Genomic DNA, 22,305 nt, shown 5'->3' with positions numbered 1-22,305 from the left:
TCTAAATTATGTTTCTTCAATTTAATTATTGAAAGATAAATTATTATTGGGTGATAGTGGTATAGTATCACCCTTGACGTTTGGTGAAAAAAACAAAAAAAAAAAAACAGTTTCTCCTCTAATTTAGAGAAACTAATATGGACATTCTTCAAATAAAGGTTATGTTAGTAAATGTAACTGTTTAAGGATTAAAAAGACAATTTAAGTAGATGGTTGCCAATTTTGGTTAAATAGTTTACTTTTTTTACATTCAAGAATCATAACAGTATTATAACGGTTACTCCTTAAAAGTTTCAACTGTTTATTAGAACTGTTTATTAGAAATTGTTAACCGTGCTTTCATTATGAATTTTTGTTTCAAAATAGTTTTCATTTTCAAATAACAACCCTAAAATTATAACTAATTATCAATGCATTCTGTTTTCCATCTAGGTTTTATTTATTTGTTGTTCATTTATTAAAGATATCCATTATTATAGCATTGTATTACATAACTCTAGACTTATTGTTTTCTCTTAATATTATAAAAAAAAAAAATCGTGTAATAGTATCAACACCCCTCGTTAATAGAGATATTTCATATTTTATGATAATAATATCTATCTCACGTGAATTAATGAAATAAATTCTTTTCATATAAACAAAGTTTTATTGATAGTTATAAAGTTTACACAAAAATAATATAAAATATTTAAATATTGATATGTAATATAATTCAGAAACTTTTATTTATTTTAGACAATACCATAACAAACATTATAAAGAATTTTTTTTTAAAAACTTAAAGTTGGTAGATTAGTGGAAAAAAATTAGAAAACGTTGATTAAATAAATTAAAAATTTGAGATTATATGTGTTTCGTTGGGCGGTGACAAATTCATATCTTGATGAAGTGTAAAGTAAGTTCCATTGGAATAAATAATAAGAACTAACAACTCTTTATTGATTTATTTAATTTATTTACTTTCGGTGGAGATTGAGATTCGAAAATATATTGGTTGAATAGTTAAAAAAAAAATATATATCTGTCTTATCTAGGTAGCCCTATTATTATTTCTTTTCTTTAAAAGTTATCTTCTTTAATATTTTATATATTTGAGGGCCAACCCTATCTGTTTATTTCTTTATTCTAATGGGCAATATAATTCTTATACGAAATGGTCTAGAAATGGGTTACCACTAACTTATTATCATTAGGAAAGTAATTTAAAAAAAAAAAAAAAAAAAAAAAACCATGTTGAGAATTTGTTAAATTATTAGTTCCTTGTGTTGGGCAATTGATAAGAACATTATAGATGTTATTTATTAATGTGGTTACATAATATATACATTCATAATCTAACTCTAACATCAATAATTGTAATAGTCTTGAATCATTTGGTGGTGTAACAAACCTTCTAAAATGTTGTTTACATATATAACAATATAAAATGTTTTCAAATGAAAAGCATAATTGACAATTGGATGGATATAATAGAATAATTAAATAAAGTTGAGTAGGTACTTTACAATGTCCTATTTGACAATCAAACTTTGATATATACAACGTTAAATAAAACGTTCATGAAATGTAGGAGAAAACCAACTCGAGTGGGGAGTATGGGACCCTAAATTTTCAACATTAAAGTATAATGTGAGAAGGGGCAATGACATAGGCATGGACGGCCCAATTTATTGAAGTTTGGCTTTGAAGACGTGCGAACACCATTGTTGATTATGTAGTAAAGAAAAGGGAACTACCCAAGTAAGAAATTATATGTAATTTTATGATTAATATTTATTAACATATTAGATTGATTAGTATTAAAAGTGCTAAAAAAATTATGTCCTCTTTATTCATTCTGAAAGACAAAGAGGCCTTGAAAGAGCCATGTTACCCCACGTCCAAGGGTCATGATCTACTTAAAATGTGGTCTTAAGAGAATGGCATGCACAAGAAGCAAAATTAAAATTGGCTTCTAATCAAGGAAATATCACATGTTCTCTACCACATGGGAGATTGAAAACTTTACATAATTTTTTTTTTCTTTTTTGGAAACAGGGTGTCTATACAATTTTGCATGCACCTCAATTAAACATTGTAGATAATTATCATAACATCTCACTGTTATGATCACTTACTTAAATCTTGAGACTCAGTGAGATTCAAACCTGAGACCATACACTTTAACCACATATCCCAACGCTCGTCCAACCGGCTACCACTTGAGCTACCCAAGGGTGATTTTACATAACGTTTTCCTATCTACGCTTGCTCTATTTTCCCTCTTAATATTATTCCAATGTGGTAGCAACATCAATTTCTTTAGTTGTCTCTAGTTAGAAAATTAGTTCTATATATCTATAATGTAAAACTCGAATACACAGGTTATGAAAGAAACAATAGTCTTGTTAGTGTAACGTTCTGTACAATACAAGTTTTCTCAGATTTCGGGAGTTTAAGAATTCATGCATGCTAGTAACTTTTCACATAATTGTCTCAAATGGTTTAGTGAAGGATCAGTTGAAGATAAACTGGAAAGCTCAGATCTTGCATCTACAAGTACCTCAGATATGCTCTCCAACATTTCATCATCACCGGCCATAAGGCATGTCATTAGCTTTGCACCCGCCATCCTTTCCTGATGAAGAGAAAAAACAACTGACATTAGCTTTTTCTTTTTCACTCTTTACCCCATCATGACCAACGGTATGAGCTTCTGAAGTAGATATCTACGAAAGAGATGACATTCTAAAGAAGATACATCTCTGAGAAAGAGATGGTAATCCAAGGCTAAGGAAGACAAAACAAGGGAGAAATTTTCTCGCTCAAATTTGTATAAAAAGAAACAACTCAAGAATTTTCGATTCAAGTTAGGACATTCTGTTTTGAGTTGAAGCAAAGAGACTTCATTATGTATGAATTTATATAAGAGTGACTTAAACCAAATAATTAACAGAATTGTCATTCAGATACTCAGCTGTTAGCACAATCTACATTCAAGAAGTAATTGCCTAATTTTTTAGAGAATAAGGGTTTGTTGTGCTCTCTATTTCATTTCCGTATATGGCCTACAGAAAGTGGCTATAAATACAATCCATAGACAAATCGATGGCAAAATAACTTGTTCATAAAACCTTCTTAGATTTCTTCTCATCAGAGCTGTGTTAGCTATTATTGGATTTCAGTTACGTATCAGTTAGTTAGGCAAATTTTGGATGGGGCTTCGAAACTTGAGCTCTTACTAGCAAAGTAACAGATGCCTCCAAGTTTCGTACAAGAAATGTCTGAGGACAATGTAACAGAAATCTATCCTCAGGTGCACTGCTCATGAAAAAGTTTTGAGGACCCACAGATGTTTTAAGTTACAGTTTTCAAAATTTTATCCATGCAAAAGTATAGAATCGACAAGTCATTTCAAGTAGTAGAAAAGTAACATAGAATGTGGCAAATTAGAGTAAACGACATGTTCCCACCTAAGGTTTAGCAAAATTCCAAGTTCCCACCCCTGGGTTTCATAAATTTCAGATTCCCACCCTTAAAATAATTCCATTAGTGACCGTTGATTCTGATACAGATGCAGAATGGGTTATTACCAAACTGCCCTCCCATCTTCTTCTTCTTCATCTCTCCTCCTCCACTATTACCAAACTATCCTCCCATCTTCAACTTCTTCATCTCCCCCTCCTACTTTCTTCATCTTCTTCATCCCCTGATCCAGCCAGGTTGCATCCGACCGGGTGCGATTCCAGCCGAAATGAAAAAAAATTATAGTTGATTTTGATTGCAATCTCCACCATTCTCACTAAAAATCATCACAACTAAACTTCTCACAGCCTCCACTTTCTCACAAAAAATTATCACAACCTCCACCACTGTTATCAAAATTATTACAACCAAGCATAACCTAAAAACTATTAAAAAAATCACAAACTTCTAGCAACTTCTCTCTTCATCTGTTATCTCCAATGTTTTGTCCAAATAAGCAAATATCCAAGAAGGTGATTTAATATTTTTACTTACTAGGAAAGCCCATGAATTCAGTGCTATACAGGGGAAAAAAAAAAAAAAAAAAAACTTTAGGTTGATTTATGAAATTTTAAAAACTTATTTCACTTGATCTTTGAATTTCTTTTACTTTCCACATCTCCCAGCCAAAAAGCTTCTTTTTTCTGGAAAGAGAAAGAACTTGGCAGGATGCATTAAACTTAAACAACCCGATTAAATTGTCGGATCTAATCTGGCCGGCCTGATTTAGCCATCACTCGGCCAGATTGTGGCGACCAAGACCTTCTTTGGCCATCAAGTAAAGAAAATAGAAGGGGAGGAGGAAAGAGGAGGAGGAGAAAAGAAGGAATAAGAGGAAGTGAGAAGAAAGGGAAAAATAATGAGAACAAGAAAAAAGGCTAAGAAAAGAGGAGGAAAAGCGAAGAATTGAGGAAGAAGTAAAGAAGAAAAGAGACAAAAAAGAAAGAGATGAGAAGAAAGAGCCGAAGTAAAAAGAAGGGGAGACAAAAAAGTTGCAAGGGAAAGAAGTGAGAGAAAAAAAAAAATGAAGAATGATAGAAGAAACAGAAAAAATGAGTTATGGATTTTATATTTTACAATTATTTTATCTGAAGATTTTTTTTATTTTAAGAAATGAAAATATTAAAATATAATAAATGACTCTTTTAACCTTTAACAGTTAAAAGAAGTGAAACGGTGTTAATTTAAGGATGAGAATCTAAAATTTATGAAATCAGGGATGGAAACTTGGAATTTCGCTAAACCTTAGATGGGAACATATCGTTTACTCGGGGCAAATTATTTCCTATCTACTGAATTGGTGTGCTTTTAATCTCAATCATTTGGTGAGAAAAGGGACATTGACAGATTAAGTTATTTAATAATGTGAAACTGTGCAAAACTAGGGTTTAATACCTGCTCTGACCCTTTTCCAATAAATTTAAGGGAGAGTTTGAGTAGATCGGATGAATAAGGAAGAACTATAGACTTCAGATGGTACACAGCTGAGAAGAGAAACTGGATACAAGCAGCTCTAATCTCTGGGTTCATAATCCCCTGCATTTGACTCCACTTATCAGAAGAAAGTACTACATAATGTGATTTGATGTAATCACAATCTTAATGTTTGCAACTCAAAGCAAAAAGAATCCAATTCACAAGACTTAAAAAAAAAAACATAATACATTGATGAACTTAGAAAACAAAATACCTCAACGGAATGAATGAGAAGAGGAAAAGATCTTTCAGCAAAGGGTTTCTTGCCAGAATCTGAGATCTTCTGGCAAGCACTAATCAGAACATTAACCATACACAGCCGGAATGAGAGAGATGCTGGCACCTCCAGTGCACAGTTTTCACAACCCAACTTGGAGCTAGAAACGACTTCATCCTTATCGTGTATAATATGATGGATCACAGATGTAAGGACAGAGTTTCTTGTGACAGCAGCTCCTGCAAATTTCAATTACAGAGGTCATGCCTGCCCAGCCAACAAAAAAAATGCTCATAGAATCATATTGCAGATAAGATACGAACCAGGATTCCCACTCTTTTCAGGAGATTGTAGATCAGCACATATCATCAGTGCCAAGCAATCAATACACCCGTGTTGTGCTTTATAAACTGAAAGATGAAACAAGTCTTGAGCAACAAACTTGAAAAATATAAGTAGAAATTCAGGAGAAGTCGATTAGTTGCCACCTTCATCCCCAGCTGAAGAAGGCCATAACATAATTGCTTCTAGCATTTTCCTAATTGCAAGTGTTGCAGGATGCGAAATTGAATCCTTTCCTCTAATCTAAAAACCAAACCAAATTGAGCCTTTATTTTAGTAGCAGCATAAATAGAAGAGATGATGCTTAGATTTATCAGCGATAAGAAAGCTAAAAGCTCTGCAGTACAGATAACAAGAAGATAAAATACTGACAGCAAAAGAAAATTACCACCAAGGAAGTACAGACTGAAAATAAACAAGCTTTGATCTTCAGTATATCCTGAGAACCAGCAGCATGTTCTAATTGTGTGCGAGCAATCGGAAAGAGCACCTACAGAATTCAAAGTTGGGGAAGGTTAGTATAGCTGCTTGGAAAAGTAAAGAAACATAATAAATTTGGCCATGGTTGAAAAATAATGAGAAAGTAAGAACCACACTCAATGTACAAAGGAGACTACATTTTCACCTCACAGACATCTTACACATCAAGAAATAAGCATATAGAAGATTTGTCCAGAACATCACAGTCCCAGAAAAAAATTGTTTGAGAGCTTGAGCCGTACAATATGGTGGAAGACTCAAAAGACATTTGAACAGATTGTTAAGGAAGGGTAAATGTTCTAGCATAGCAACCAAGGTTACTAGAAGCATTAATGCCAAGTGTTGCTTTTCCTTCAAAGGAAATGGTCACAAGTTCATTCCTTGGGAGGGGAGAATTTAGAAGGCGAGTGCAGATCCATTATCTAACTCACTAGCATTCTCAGTAATCAAAGGTAAAGAAAAAAGGAAAGAAAGGAAAAGTGTAAGACCTCATTTGTGACAAAAAACCCTACAAATTAAGACACTAAACAAACAAGTTAAGGGAAGTCAATGTGTATACTTGAGGATGAATGCGGCCACAGAGTTCAGCAGCAAGTTTCCGCACATCTACAAATTCAAACTTAGAGAATGCCCTGAAATTAGAGCATAGGAAAAATGTCAAACAATCAATCAGGTAAATGAAGCTTTGATAAAGCTTATGCTAGTGGCTCAACCTGTTTAGAAGGAAAGCAGCAACACACTGGTGATCAATGATGTCGATGTCCCCATATTCTAACAAAATCGAAGCAAACATAAGTCATTCTCACCAAAATTCAGAGAAATGGGCTAATGATGCAATTCTAATCGTGGAACGTACTAAAATCAGCTAAAGGTCAGCAACCATGATGACTCAGTTATTAGGAATCACAACATAAAATACTCCGTATTATTGTTGGGGAGCACTATAGTCTTAATGTTGAACCCCTACCTACTTAAGCTTTTAGATGGAATGAAAACTTAACATGAAATCAGAGCTAAATGTCACAAGTTCAAATCTTCAAATTTCATCTGAAGAAAAAAAAAAAAAAAAAAATCCAAGCCCCTACTACTAGCTTAAACTTTTAGGTGGAATGACAACAAGTCTTAGTACAAAAATCAATAATGAAAGATTATGAGCTTGAAATAGTAATGTATTAAATATCCATTCATCAAAAAGAACAAAAATCAACGACTGAAGATTTTCTTGTAGATGCTATGAAGAAATTTACAAAAAGTTTTGAAAAACAGATCTCAAGTAAATATGAGTTGCATTTCATATAATAAAAAATATTCAGCTGTGTTTGTTTTAATATTTACCTAACTATCCTATCCTACCCAAAATACATATTTTGTTACCTATTCTGAAAATTCAATTCTATTTTATTCAACTATTTTAAACCCCCTAGATTTGTTAATTTAACCACACTTAAAAAAAAAAAAATTAGAAATTAACAAAAACACTCTCACCCATCCACATTTGCCAGATTCCGACCACCACTGCCGGAATCTGGTGTAAAGGCGCACTACTGGCTAGATCTGACCGGTAGTGTGCCGATCTAGCCTTTTCCAGAAAAGGCTAGATATACGGCCAAAGATCTGGCCATTGACAGTCAAATCTTTGGCTGTAGCTGGTCGTCAACGAAGGCCATATCGTGGCCAGATCTGGTCTTTTCCGGCCAGATCCACAGTGGATCTGCGCCGATGCGACTGCTGGCCACCCTCCGGCGGTGGTGGCCAGCTGCCGGCATTTAATGGGTGGGTGGGGGTGTTTTTGTTAATTTTCAATGTTTTATTGTAGGAGTGTTTAGCTAAATTAATAAACCTATGGAGGTGTTTTTGTTAATTTTCAAATTCTAACTCGTAATAGCCATCCAACTCAACTTTTTCAAAAATCCTACCCAAAATAATAAAACAAACACACCCTTCACTATTATGATTCCTACTTAATATTGTAGAATGCTAAAAGTAAAGATCTGGTAGGACTGCAGCTAAGATAATCAGAACAGGAAAACTACTTTTTCAACCTGTTTTTTCAGTAAATATGTCAACACACAAACTTACGAGAGATCTTTCGTCAATTTGTAAATTTTTTTTCAAGAAATAGAAACTTTTAAATTCAATAACTTCTCAATTATTCCAATCAAATCCATTTTTACAATTTGATACCACACAGTCCGCAATTTTTACCACATCTGAGTACAAAATTCAGAACGAGTAGTCTAAATATGATCCAGTCCAAATTTAAGCAGAAAGTGAAAAACAATTTCAAACAACGCTGGCATTATTGTCCAAGATATATTCATAGCAATTCCAAAGTCACCCAAATGATTCAGATAAATTACACACAAGAAACAGAAGGGGACATTTTGACCACTAATATAAAATTTGACCTTTCAGAAAGGTTAATAACTGCATACATAATTATAAGTATTTAATTTGAACCAACCAGAAGCTATATTTTCAAAAGAAACAAAGAACCTAACCCAATAGATTTTGTGCTTACAACTGAGCTTCTCAGCTATTATATATGGTCAACAGAGTGGAAAATAGATTTGCTTGGGGAAGGGAAAAGCAGAAGAAGCTTATAATAGTTTAAAAAATTCTCATACCATGCATAGTTTCTTCATTGAGACACTGGCCATACATGATATATGAATTGACATCATCAAAAACTCTCAGTGGAAGCAGCTTAATAATAAGTAATGGGCAAAGGCGCTCAAAGAGAGATTGCTGCATTTCCATAGATTCTTCACTTGTAAAGTTTCCACATTCCCATTTGGAGACGCTTTCATCAATCCTGATAAAAGCAAAGCGATTAGGGTGCATTAAAATATGCAAATAAAGAAATTATCATTTTGATGTTTACATTATCTTCTGGTTACACTCATCTAAAGTAAAGAAAAATTGTGATGGAAAGCGAAGACAAACATCACCACAGAAGTCCACAGATTGTAATCTAAAAGTTAAAAACTTAAAAATTTGCATTTTCAAGCATATCTCCTGAGTCTCTCATATTGTCAGATAATTATGTACACACATCCCAAGTCTGTATCTAATATTTGTATAGTTGACAGCCAAGTGTTAATGCTGCTGAGCATCCAGAAAAAGATATAATTTGGTGACAGTTAATCAATCAAACTAGAAAATTTGAATCAACTTAGATAATTTTGCAAAATGAAAACAAGAGGTGAGCTAACGTAATGAATTATAAATGAAATTGAATCAATATACTATACTCACTTTTTCTGTCCTCTCATCTGTGACAAAACACGAGAGAGGACTACATCAGCTGCTTCAGCTAAATGTTCACTTATACAACTCAGAAACCTGACAATAATTGCATTTTTTGGCTCTGCATACATCTTGTCAATCAACGGCCCGACCAAGGAGTTCCAGTCTTGAACCTATAATATTTCATACAACCATCAATTTAAAAAATATTTATACAACTAAATGCAGAAAAGGCACAAAATGGGTTACTTCATTGTTTATTCAGATAGCTGAAAACAGTGTGGTGCTGAAGTGACTTTTATATTGTTTTTGAGACGTATTGAAACAGTGTGCCGCTGACACTATCTTTTACTATTAAGCTTGTGATAGGATAATGAACTAGAATATCTATAAAAACCTATATATTTAAGAAAACTAGAAAAGCTTTGAGCCGATAATTACTAGTGTTTCTAAAGGCTTTGAGAATCAATAAAATAACAACTTCAAAAATATTGTTGACGCTTAGATTCTGTGCTTCTATGATTATTTTGGTTGTGTATCATACTGAGCCACGTCCAATAAGACCCACAGAAGAGGGCTATAAAAGGACGATTCGATCAACAAGTCAGAATAGTGTCAAAGTCAAAAGCTATGGTGAAACAAGAGAATCGGGACTAATTAAGTTGAGGTAAAATTATTATTGTTATTTTAGATAAAGGAATTATTATGCCAATATTATTTATATTATTATTTAGGTCATATTCCTTCACACTATTAAGGTTTTTTTTTTTAAACGTTTGGGCTATGTGACAATTTCTTAGCACCTCACCTCTTTATGGCACCTTTGACTGTTGAGGTCTCCCTTTGGAATGGCTCATTCTTGCTTTGCAAATTACATCTACCCTCCCCTAGAAGAAGGCACACGACAGACAGTGGCTTCAACTAAGGAAATAAGGTGCTACCGAGATGTCACATAACCCTAAGGAAACCCTTAAGAAGGCAATGTGCCCAAAACCCAACATCGTCGACAACTATGTGCTAAAAATGTATCTACCTATCAAAATCTTTGCCATATAATATTTGAAGGTTGTGATGATAAGTTGTGCATCATCATAACAATATACAGGAGCAATACATGTGAACAGTATTTCAATGCATCATAAAGAGGGAAAAAATAATACAAAATGCACTTCTACTGCAGGGTAATCATTCTTACACTTTCTGACCACTGAGGGATCAGCTTGAGCACTTGATCACCATCCAACTTTGATCCTGCCATGGTGTTAAGAGTACAATGATCATGCATTAGTAGTCATGTTCTTGCCCAAAAAGGAGAATGAAACAAGTTAGAGTTGAAAGGAATGTAACATGGTTCAAAACATTGTTGTTCATTCAAAACTCAAACTGACAACTTGCAGGGAAAAGTACATATTCAATTAACAGATTTAATTTTTTCATAAAAAATAATGCGAGTAAACGATAGAAAACTCTACAAAGAATTCACAAGAACCCAATATGTAAAATTTGAATCAGTTATAATTATAGCTTTTTCACTCTTGATTATATTTGAGATCATATAGGGTGCGTTTGGCACACTATACTGAACTGGATTAGTTTCTAAGGATTGTACTTGATTGGATAGGACTGAGAATTTATAATATTGTACTATGCTTGGTGTACCATTGCATTGCAGTTAATTATAAAATTAATAAATTAAAATCCAATTCAGTTTTGCACCAAACACCGTTCAGTACTATATATTATTCAATCTTATCCAGTCCAGTCCAATCCAATTCAGTCCCAAAAAGCTAAACCAGTTCAGGAAAGTGAGTCAAATGCAACAAGAATTAGCGAGCACAATTTCAATAATTGAACAATAGCCATAGAATGTGGTTATGTGGATTATAAGGAAAATTTAGGATGGAAAACTGTGTAAAAAAGAAGACAATCCGAAATCATCTGGCTAATTGTAATTGTAGCATCAAACAGCAAAAAATTACCTTCTGCATTATTAACTGAAGTCTCTGGAAGATCTAAGCTTTGGCTAATGTTGCTGCAAGAAGACCGGAGAAAAGAAGAAATAGTAAGCACGTTAAGGTGCTAATAGGATAGTTCACAATAAGAAGTTGACACTTATAAGTTAATTCATATCCCTTGATTGCACTTGTGATTTAGGGAGAAAAATACCTAAGACAGTCAAGCAGCATAGATATAACTTCAAATTTTTCGTTATGATATTTTAGTAGCCCAATGCAGGCAACACTAGCAGACGACTGTATTTTTTCGTCAGATGAATAAACAAGACGAACAAGTGCTGGCAATACCAACAAGGGGTCTGCAAGAAGAATGAAATAACTCAGCAAAGCAAAATATTACAACCAATTATCAATAGTTACCAACAAAAGCAACAATAAATTTGTATTTAGCAAAGGTCATATGACACATGTAAGTAATTGATTCTTCACAAAATTACCAAAAAGTAGAAAGAACAGAAGTTGAAAGTTTATATTGAGAGTCAGAACAATCAACTGGAGAATAAGGCAAAGTAGTTGATACAGTGTAGGAAATAATAATGGAAAGAGCAATTCTTAGAAGCCACTTAAAACTTACTCCATCAGCAAGCTAGCAAAAGTGTTACTGCATAAAACCATAAAAGGGAAATCCTTCACCAAAACAACCACCACTGATGATGCCTATCACGCAAAATTAAGAAATATAGAAACATGTGCTGTTCAAGAAGCCTTAAAACAAGCTAATGTTCTTTTCAAAATCAAATTCATCATTAAATTTTCCATCAATTGGTTGCAATTTGCATTAATTCATTTGTTGTGCACTTTCAATCAGTAATTTGATTTCACAACACAAGGGCAATGTACTTCACCATGTTTTCCAAAGAAGTATGAATATATCCACCACATTGTATCCCTGGTGACTAATATTACCAAATGCCATAACTTACATACAAGATAGATACTAAAAGCACATTGAGACTTAAAATGATTATCAATACTCACCGATCATTGGAAGCAAATTGGATGTTTGCTCACGAATTACGGATTCTTCATCTCCAAGACGCTCTAGCAAGTGGTTAGCTATACCTTGCCTGCCATGATTATAGGAATTAGATTAACAAAAAGATCCAAAGAAATAGTACAAATTTGATCATGAAGGGCTAAAAAGGTGAAAGTATCAAGAAATAACAAAATGGTAACAACTGTAAGAAGGCTTATACCATGCCAAATGAGAATTTGAGCTATCTGTTTGTGATGATATGCGAATGAGCTCTGATATGACATCAATAGCATTCCTCCTTTGAATAATGTTTCCAGAAGTGAGGCGTTCAAGAACTTCTTGAAGGCAGTGACCATCGGCACTTCTGTTGAGCCATTTATCAATGTCAGGTTTGAAACCCCAAACAAAAAATGGGAAGAGAAATTGATAGAAAAAAGTACTAATAGATGGGAAAGAGAAGAGATACATGAAGCAGTATTCTGCCATGAGCATAACAACAGCTCTTGCTGCACCATCCCGCTCATCTAGAAGATGAAGCAGCAATGGTAGCAGAGAATCCATCTGTCTGGTCTCAGAGAATCTGCTTCCAGATGAATGGTTCTGCTTGAAAAGGGCTGCCTTAAAGATGCAAACAACCGCGTCTATCACATCTTCATCATGACAGTGAAGCTTCCAAGAAAAAAGTAGATAGAAAGACATAATGTGAGTATTCTTACGATAACACAATAGGTTCAATTATAGCTCTTAGAGGTTTAGATTCTGAATACAAATAACTAATGATTGCTGAACTCCCAACTGTAACATAGATACTGGTATCCAATACAGTCAGTTTTTGATAAATATATATATATATATAAAATAAAAAAAGTGACCAATCAGTCTTAATACCATGATACTGACAGAATACTCATCAAATGATGTCAATAATAATCAGCTTCCACCAGTCAGTGACAGTCAAAACCTTTGAACCATATGCATAAAGCCGCTCAGCGTCAAAGGCTCAAACCAAGCTTTTTCTTTTATTCACAAGAAACTGTTAAAGTATATTTAAAGAAAAATAATGAATTAGGTACATAAATGGACTAGATATTTACAATACATATAACATCTATACAAGACGATGGCACAAACTCTCTCAATGACAATCTTCTGTTCTCTAAAATACAAATTAGGCCAAATCCCCTTCCCAGATGAGATGCATAGAGGCGAAAAAGAAGTTTTGAAACTCCTTTGAAATTGAAATCCAAAGAGAAACAAAAAGTTGAAACAAAGGAAGAACCTAGTTTCTTCCATAAAAAACATCAAAGACAATAGAAAGGGAAAGGGAGACAGAAACCAAATCTTATAAAAATGGGTGACCACAAAATAGTTGAGGACCTTTTCCCATCCACAGCTAATGTTTAATGCACATCTGGAACCTTATTATCAATTTAAAACTTTTAACTTCACTAGGGTATGTATGATAAGTGATATGCACATTTTAGTAATTAAGTTTATCTCCAACACAAGTCAACCATGGACTAAGCAATTTTGAATATCAGCTGTCTAGCAGAGATAGTTTCAATAAAATATCGTGAAAGCAACAATAATGTCCCAGTGTATATTAAAGCATCTAAATATAAATTTACAATGAACATATATTATCGTTTCAGCTCTTCTTTGGGTTATACGGCAAAAAGAAATTATCAAATTTTTGGAGAGAAATGTGATGATAACAGTGACGTCTTGTGGGATACAATAAGACTTTTGGCTTCTATTTGGGCTTCAGTTTCAAAAGAAATCAAGGATTTTTTTTTTTTCTTTATTCATCCTAATTGGGAGGGGGTTTTGGGCTAACTTTGTATAGTTTGCTTGTTTTCACATAGGAAAGGAACATTTATCACTATCTTGTATAGATTGTCTCCCTCATCGGATTTTTGATATTTTTGTGGATCTCTAGTCCACTGATGTACCTACCTCATTCTCTTTTTAATATATAGTTTTATCATTTCCTATCAAAAAAAAAAAAAAGGTTCTTTCAGAGGAAAAATAATAGAAAGTTAATTTTCTTCATGATCTCAGGCATGATTAGTTAACCACCTGTGATATAAGAACATGCGACATCTGTGTTCCATATTCCACGATAATGACTTCGAATTTCTTGCTATCCAACCGTCCCAATAAAAGGCATATGCAATTCAGGAAAAACTTTCTGGTCTCAACACCACCATCTTTACCATCCATATGTCGCTCAGAATGGTTGTCAGTATAATACTGCATATGTTTTCCTTCATGTATCAGCAACTTTTACAACTCCATCAAATAGAAGTACAATGAGTATAAAAATTTATCACAAATATATTATACAATCAACAAATAGCCTAAAAAATCAGATACTATTCGAGCTAAATTTACAGTATTCAGCAAGATTGTGCATTTTCCAACAGTTTAACTTCAACATGAAGAAACACTATTCGCTTTCTACCATAGAAATGAAGGACCAGGCTGTTGACTTGGAAGTATGTATGGGCAAGCACATTGTTGTTGGAGCTTTCAGCAATACTACCTATCCTTGTTTTCATGTCTACCAAATTATTCTCATTATCTTCCTCAAATCATGTATGAAAAAATTGTTCTAAAAAGCATGGAAAGAAATAACTGAAATTAAATGGACAATTTTAAACTACTTTATCTTGCAACACAAAATATATCATGGTTAATAATACAAAATTATTGTTTTTTATAGAAGCAATATATTACTATCAGAATTAATACTTAATTAATTTTACCTGAATGCCTGATAAATACTGGTCTAACAGTTCTTTGCAGTGCTTGAAAAATTTGTGATCTTCCAAGTGCAATAGCATGCCGTAATGCTTCCAACAAGAAGAAAGTAGCAGTGGTCCAGACTTAAGATTTTTTGAGCCTGTCTTTCATGTTGCAGACAAAAAACATCATGATGCTCAAGATATTAGACAAAATAATATACATGATATTCCCAGAATTATGTATTAGGTATAGGACCTGCCTCATCTTGAATGCCACAATAATGCCCTTTTAGTTCCTCCAACCACTTGAGAACTTTCTCTAATCCTTCAGCATGTAAAGGCCGACTTTTTTTGCTCCACTACAGTGCATAATAGATGCATCAACATGATATTTGAGTTTCTTATGAGTACTAAGTTAAAGTAGGTTAGACAAAGTAATAAAACTAGTGTTTTAAGCCATTTACATCTTTAGAAAATCACCTAAAAATATTCATCAAGTAGAAGCTCCAGAACAGCATAAAGGGATCCTTCCACCCCAAAACATCACATGTCTATTTTTTATCCAAGACCTGTCTTATTAGGGTCTGATACTCACACCAATAACTTTTCAAATATATTTTATGTACATAAAAAAAAAAAAAAAAAAAAAAATTATCGTTGGACAGAACAAAACAAAGGAGAACTTTCAGGGTATATTGAGAGGTGGTACAAGCTTTGAGGAATTAGGCACTCTAAATTCACAAGTCTAAGACCTCCCGAGGACTTACAGCACCCACAAAAGTATACACATATAACTATAGATAAACTTTTCTCTACAATACAATCCCTGCAATTAATATCTAAATCCTAGAGAAATATAAATCTTGTTTCACCCTCAGAAAGTATAACGCCTAATAGGCCAGAAAGCAAGCAGCATATAAACAAAAAAGGAAAAAGAGGGCAATACAAGATAAATATCACTGGAAATACTTTTCCGGGGGTATTTAGATCATATAATGTTTCATAATAAGGATATATTATATTAACAGAAAGAAAGATCACCTTGAAGATTGCTATGAATGTTTACAATATGTGTTTGGTTGGAAGGATAAATGGGTAGGTATGTTATTTTTATTATTATATTTTGAATCAATTCTTTTAACCCCGTACATTTGAAATTTTGCTAAAACACCCCAACCATATAAAACTTTAATTTGTAGCAAAATCACCCCTACCTACCCCAAGCTACTATCGGCAACCAGCCACCACCGCTGGCTGCCGTTGGCAGTCGACAAAATGGCGCACGACTGGCCGTATATGGCCGGTCATGCACCGGCAAAACCGAAAATGGCCATGCATCACAAATCCATGGCCGGAAAACAGCTAGATCTATGGTCATTTCACAGCCAAAGATGTGGCCGTGCCATTTCATAACCACATCTTTGGCCATGAAATGGCCATAAAAACGCCAGATCTGGCCATACCGGCACACGATCGGCCAGATCCAGCCGGTTGTGCACTATTGCGAAACTGACCACCGTCGGCTAGCGCCGACAATGATGAGTCACAACCAGCGGTGGTCTTGTGTGACCGAGGGTACTTTGTAAACTTTTAAACTTTTTTATGGCTAAGGTGTTTTAGCTAATTTCTCAAATGTAGGAGAGTTGGGTAATTGTTATTTGATAGACATTTAAAGGCAATTGTGTCCAAAATGGTTTTTAATTAAAGGCAAAATAGGTAGAAAAATCATATTACCCCGATAATGTTTTAATAACACCTCCTAACAAGGTAATAAAATTACTCCCTACATTACCAATAGTAAACATTATTTGCAATAAAAGATTATCGTAATATTTTATTACTTGCAAACCAAACACTGGAATCTTGCAAAATAAACGAAGATTACCTCCATTATCTTATATACCCCCGATCCAAACGACCCTTTCAACCTAAAGAATTTCCTATTTTATTGTTCTGCTTCTTCTAGAGAACATGATAGTATCAATTAAAAAACATATGTTGGCAACTGTAACTTCAGGACCACCTTATGTTCTTAAACTATTTTTCTTCCTCATGTCAATATTATAATTAAGCCATAATAAAGAATTGCAATAATACAGGAAAAAGCTAACATACAGTATATTCAGGACCCGGCCATGATCAAACAGTTATAGGACAATATAAACAAGGCACATCAAGCAAATAATTAGTAAAGAACATACTGCAAGGAGTCTCTGCACAAGAACAACAAGGTCTTCTAGATGATCCCAAAGCAAGAACTCCATGTCCATGCTTGAGAGTTCTAAAGATTCATTTGTTGGTTTCACTTTCTTCTCCCCAGAGGTAGACAACATTAAAATAGTTGGTCGATCTGATGCTTTTGAATTTGATGGTTTTTGACCGTCACTTGAAAATTTAGGCTTTTTTGTCAAAGCTTCGGTCAGAGATATAAAACAATCAGCAGCAGATATTGAAAGGCGAGATGGCAACTCATATCCATTCTGCATATTACTGTAGAATAAATAGACACAAGACACATATTACTTACTCAAAAAATGAAACTATCAAATAAATTTCTCCATCAAGATACATAGTATGCCACTAATCATTTCCTCTTACTTAGCATTTACAAAATTCACATAACCGGAGAATCATAGGCAATATTGCACCATTGAACATTGGCTTTTATTTAAAAAATCATATACTTTGGATTCTTAAGCAAAAGTGAAAAGGTACAATAACATATTCTCCCAAGTGAAAACAATTTAAAAGTCCCTTTTTAATTAAATTAGAATTAATACTGCCAACAAAATAGCACAAGTAACAGACATGCTGGTTATACGATAACAAAAGTATTTCTTTTCCCAGAATGTTGAAATCTAAGCATCCTCTTATAAAGGTTCTCCATTGCAAATAACTAGTACTACCAGAATGAAACAGTATATAAAATGAGCCTCAATAGTTTAGGAGTGTTAAATAACCACCAGACCCAAAAGCTTTAGTCAATACGTAAAGACCCAATAATAATATTTATATTCTCACACACCCCTACCATACACTTGTACATATACCAAACATAAGCATAACCACAAATACAATTAAAACCATAACCAAAAACATAACTTCTGATAATTTAATTAATACAACAAGGGTTTCAAATATAAGACCACTTGGTCAACCTAGCTCTGATAAAAGATTAATAATCACTTAATTAAAAGCTTAAGCTCAAAGGTAAGGTCCAACAGTATTTAAGCTCTTACAGAGAGAAACAAAGATACCTGTCAAAATATTTAAACAACTTACTTCAACAACAAGTTTAACTACATTTTCTTTACCATTTAAGGCATATAACTCTATCTAGATCCAGTTCTTATCTTAAAGAGTAGGCAATGTCTCGTCTCACCTCTTGCAACACCTTCAGCCTGAATTAATGCCTTGCTTAAACAAAGACTCTAAAAGTGTTTGGCAGTCATTTTATTACTCTATAGATTTTTGAGATTATATTAGCAACACTTTAGTTGCTTTGAACTAGGTCTTTTCACTTGGTTTTCTTTTCTTGTAAAAGGACCATCTCCTCCCCAATGCTACATCCCCAAGTTTTAGATTACTACTCATTACAGAGCAATCCATGTCACAAATTTCAAATATGATACCAAGCAAACATCCATACCAACCAATAGCCAATTAGCAAAATATCTTCGTAATTACAATTCAATATGTGAGACATCAGTTTTCCACAGCATCAGACTTCCCATTAACAGTATTCTTTCATGACAATAACAACACAATTGAGAGCATTTAATTTTCCAGAAATACATGTTACCAAACCAAACAAGATGAGGAGACAAAGTTTGAGTTGATCGACCAAAAAGTAGGAACAGATAAATCAGCTCATACATGAAAGCAACCACTGCACAATTCCTTCAAATTTCAACAATTCACTGAGTGAAAATAAAGCTATACAAGATTAACTTAACATGAAAAAGAGTTATACCTTCCTTTACATACAACGTAAGATAACTGTGGAATACAAGAACAAAGTATCTTCAACAATGCATCATACTTCGCTCTTATTCCTGTCATAGAAGAAAAATAAAATTGCAACTCCAAAATCATCAAAGCAAAGAGTAAGCCATGACAGAAAGTTAGCTTCCTCTTTTGATTATTATTATGAAGTAAACTTCCGAACAGCAATATAATCAGGAGTGCAAGAAAACCTGCAACCATATATACTGCTTCATCCTTAGAATCAAACCTAAAGAAAATGTATCCCGTCTTTTAAGATTTTAACATTTGAAAAAAATCTCAAATTGGAATTGGGTCCAGACACAGCTATGAGAAGACAACGAATGTCAATGACAACACAAAGAGAAAGAGGGAGGGAAGGAGGAAGAGAGAGAGAGAAGTTAGAGAAGAACTTGGGAGAAAGATAATTCATGCCAAAGAAGAACCCAGTAACCACAAATTTTACCATTTAATAAGTGCTGATCCATTGTAGTCCCGTACTCCAAGAGACTGCGCACAAGGATACACCAGCCAAGGGTTATATAACGATCGTCCTTCCTCATAATAATGTTAGCAAGATTCAAGGCCAGAACTTGGAAAAGATGTTCATCTTTAAACAACCAATTTAGAAGTATCATGGCTTGATCACCGTGCTTTGACTCCTTGCTTCTTAATGACTGGAAAAAATATATACACATACATTTAATATGAAATACTTATTTACCTAAAAGGGCTCTACAAATATACAACTAACAGAAGAGCAAGGTTACAGAACAACAAATTCTGTTGCTTCATGTTTTGTCCAGCTCCAAGTCCTTCTGTTTTTGAAAATTTTTTTAGGTTATGAATGCCAAGAACTAATATTCATTCTCATTACTTTTTATTTATAAGAAACATTCATCATAAATACTTCTCGTTTATTACTTTCCTCCTTCTAATAAATCCATTATTTACCATTCAGTTAAATGCACCAAATCATACTCAACATCAAAATCCCATATTGAGTTCATTAAAAGTTGTATCACACAGATTACAATACCTTAATCTGTAACTAAACACAAAATGAGTGATGGAAACCCATCCATCTCAAATAACATCTAAATAAGCCTAAATTGTATACTTCCACAGTAACAAAGGCAAGATATCCATAGTTCTTATATTACCACATGTCATATCCACTAAAGTTAGCATGAACCATCAAGATTTCACCAGTGGAGAGAATAAGATCCTAGTTACTATCATCTCTTCAATTAAACTAAAACCTCTCTCGAGTAATATTGTTTGGACTAAGGAATATATATTACAATAAACAGGTCACTAAATTACAGTTTAGCAAACATATAAAATTCTCAGTCATGTTAATAAACTCTATATATCCCGTCCCAAGATTAAATGATTAATGAATCAAATTAAAAAAGGTTTATTAATTTGAACGGAATTACTTAACGAAAATTTTGCTGTACAAAATTGTACAATAACAACAAGAAGACTTTTAAAAAATTAAAGATTAAACATAAATAAGAAGAAGAAGAAGGTGGTTTCAATAGTAATTGATTACGTGTTCAATCATGGGAACAAAAATCTCGTCCAATGTCTCCTCTCTATCAACCGCGTCTCTTACATACTTGTATAGAAACCATAGCGACTCATCTAAAGAACCTACAAAGACAATTTAAAATAAAATAAAACCAATTAAAACACAGACGAAAAACGCAATTAAAAATGTTAGGTATTTATAGAAAGGTAATGTTACCAAGTGACGTCGTTTTGTGTTGAGGAGAGAGGCGAGAAATGGAGTCGTGGAGCTTTTTAGGGCGAGCGGAGAGGAGCGTGCTCATCACTCTGCCGAGTGTCACTGTGACCATGGATTCAGGTTCTGAAGTTGATTTCAATAGTAATTGTTGTTCTTCTTGTTCGTGTGGTTGCAGCTCCATTGACGAAAAAAATTAGGTTAGCAATAGCTTGCTTGATAATTATCAAAATCGCGCAGCTATTGAGGACAGCTAGAGCTTTAATGGGAACTAGGTGAAGCGTTTAGTTAAATTTAGCCTGATGAACGAGAAGGCAAATGGAAAATGCGAGAAAAAAGAGTGCATTGAAGAATTTGAAATTGAACCATAATGGATGTATTTGTCTTTTTTGCCCTCGATGAAAAGAAAAATTTCTGAATAACAAATTAGGAATTTCATAAAAGAAAATGTAGTGAACTGCAGAATTTGAAGTTGAACTATAATGGATATGATTTGTCTTTTTTGCCCTCGATGAAAAGAAAAATTTCTAAATAACAAATTAGAATTTTATGGAAGAAAGTTTATGAGTTCGGGTTGGTAGGCTGTTGTAAGGATTGGTTGATATTGTTCTCTCAAATTCTTTCAAGATATATGTCAGTACATTAAGGAATATACAAAATGTGCATGTTATTAATTATAAATCTAGCTATCCACTAGCACGGATCGGATTTGGCTGAGAAAATGCATATGAAATGCTGGTTGAGCCAACTTGAATTTCACTTCCATGCAAAGAGTAAGATGGTACAATATCCTGTACTTTACCACATATTTCTATTTTTGAAATGATATGTCAAAATCTATCGGTTCTTTTGTGAGATTAGTATGACAGATTATGATTTTAGGCTTGTACCATGGTTGAGTAATGTTATTGACCGTTTGTAATAGTCTATTGACTGTGTTTGGTAGAGTATTTAGAATTGTATTTTTGAAAAAGTTGAATTAGGTTGTCATTACGATAATACGATTTGAATTTAAAAATGTATTTGGTAAATTTTTTGAAAATATTTAGATTATTTTTAATCCCCTACATTTGTTAATTTAGCTAAATACCCACTACAATACAAGTTTTAAAGTTGATAAAAATACCCCCACCCACTAATTAAATGCCGACAGTCAACCACCACCGTCGGATGGTGGTCGGAATGGCGCACGACTGGCTGGATCTGGTCTTTTTTGGCTAAATTCAGGATGGATCTGGCTGGAAATGGCCAGATCCGACCAGATCTATGGCCAAAGATCTAGCCATTGACGATAGCCATATCTTGGTCATCATTTGGCCATCAACGACGACAGATCTTTCACCTTAAATTTAGCCTTTTCGGGACACATCCATGGTGGATCTGGCCGAAAAAGCCAGATCGACCCATGACCGACCACATCCAATCGGTCGTACGCCATTCCAACAAATTTCGACCACCTTCCAGCGGTGGTAGCCGGCTGCAAGAATATGTGAGTGGTTGAGGGTATTTTTGTCAATTTATAAACTTTTATTGTTGGGGGTGTTTAATTAAATTAACAAACC

At 33.7% G+C, this 22,305-nt stretch overlaps 1 protein-coding gene across 2 annotated transcripts; it reads right to left on the bottom strand.

Moving 5' to 3' along the window:
- Positions 1 to 2,114: 2,114 nt before the first annotated feature.
- On the bottom strand, positions 2,115 to 21,128 carry LOC116109645. 2 transcript variants are annotated; one of them, XM_031395872.1, is made up of 24 exons: positions 20,747 to 21,128; positions 20,552 to 20,652; positions 19,460 to 19,670; positions 18,983 to 19,064; positions 17,211 to 17,499; positions 15,266 to 15,368; positions 15,031 to 15,167; positions 14,342 to 14,515; positions 12,729 to 12,931; positions 12,483 to 12,626; positions 12,265 to 12,353; positions 11,438 to 11,585; positions 11,251 to 11,303; positions 10,467 to 10,522; positions 9,281 to 9,444; positions 8,650 to 8,837; positions 6,736 to 6,793; positions 6,582 to 6,654; positions 5,931 to 6,032; positions 5,689 to 5,785; positions 5,524 to 5,610; positions 5,198 to 5,439; positions 4,903 to 5,043; positions 2,115 to 2,620 (listed from the first exon to the last, which is right to left on the bottom strand). In XM_031395872.1, the coding sequence occupies exons 1-24, from the start codon at positions 20,925 to 20,927 to the stop codon at positions 2,438 to 2,440; spliced, it is 3,306 nt and encodes a 1,101-aa protein (XP_031251732.1). In that variant the 5' UTR covers positions 20,928 to 21,128; the 3' UTR covers positions 2,115 to 2,437. The 2 variants fall into 2 exon arrangements, with proteins under 2 accessions (XP_031251732.1, XP_031251733.1); XM_031395873.1 differs by lacking the exons at positions 18,983 to 19,064; positions 20,552 to 20,652; positions 20,747 to 21,128 and having other exon boundaries at positions 2,117 to 2,620; positions 19,460 to 19,496.
- Positions 21,129 to 22,305: the final 1,177 nt, after the last annotated feature.

Source organism: Pistacia vera, unplaced genomic scaffold (assembly GCF_008641045.1).
Source record: "Pistacia vera cultivar Batoury unplaced genomic scaffold, PisVer_v2 Contig586, whole genome shotgun sequence".
Taxonomy (NCBI): domain Eukaryota; kingdom Viridiplantae; phylum Streptophyta; class Magnoliopsida; order Sapindales; family Anacardiaceae; genus Pistacia; species Pistacia vera.
Note: the sequence above shows the minus strand (reverse complement) of the source record. Positions and strands in the feature narration are given on the sequence as shown.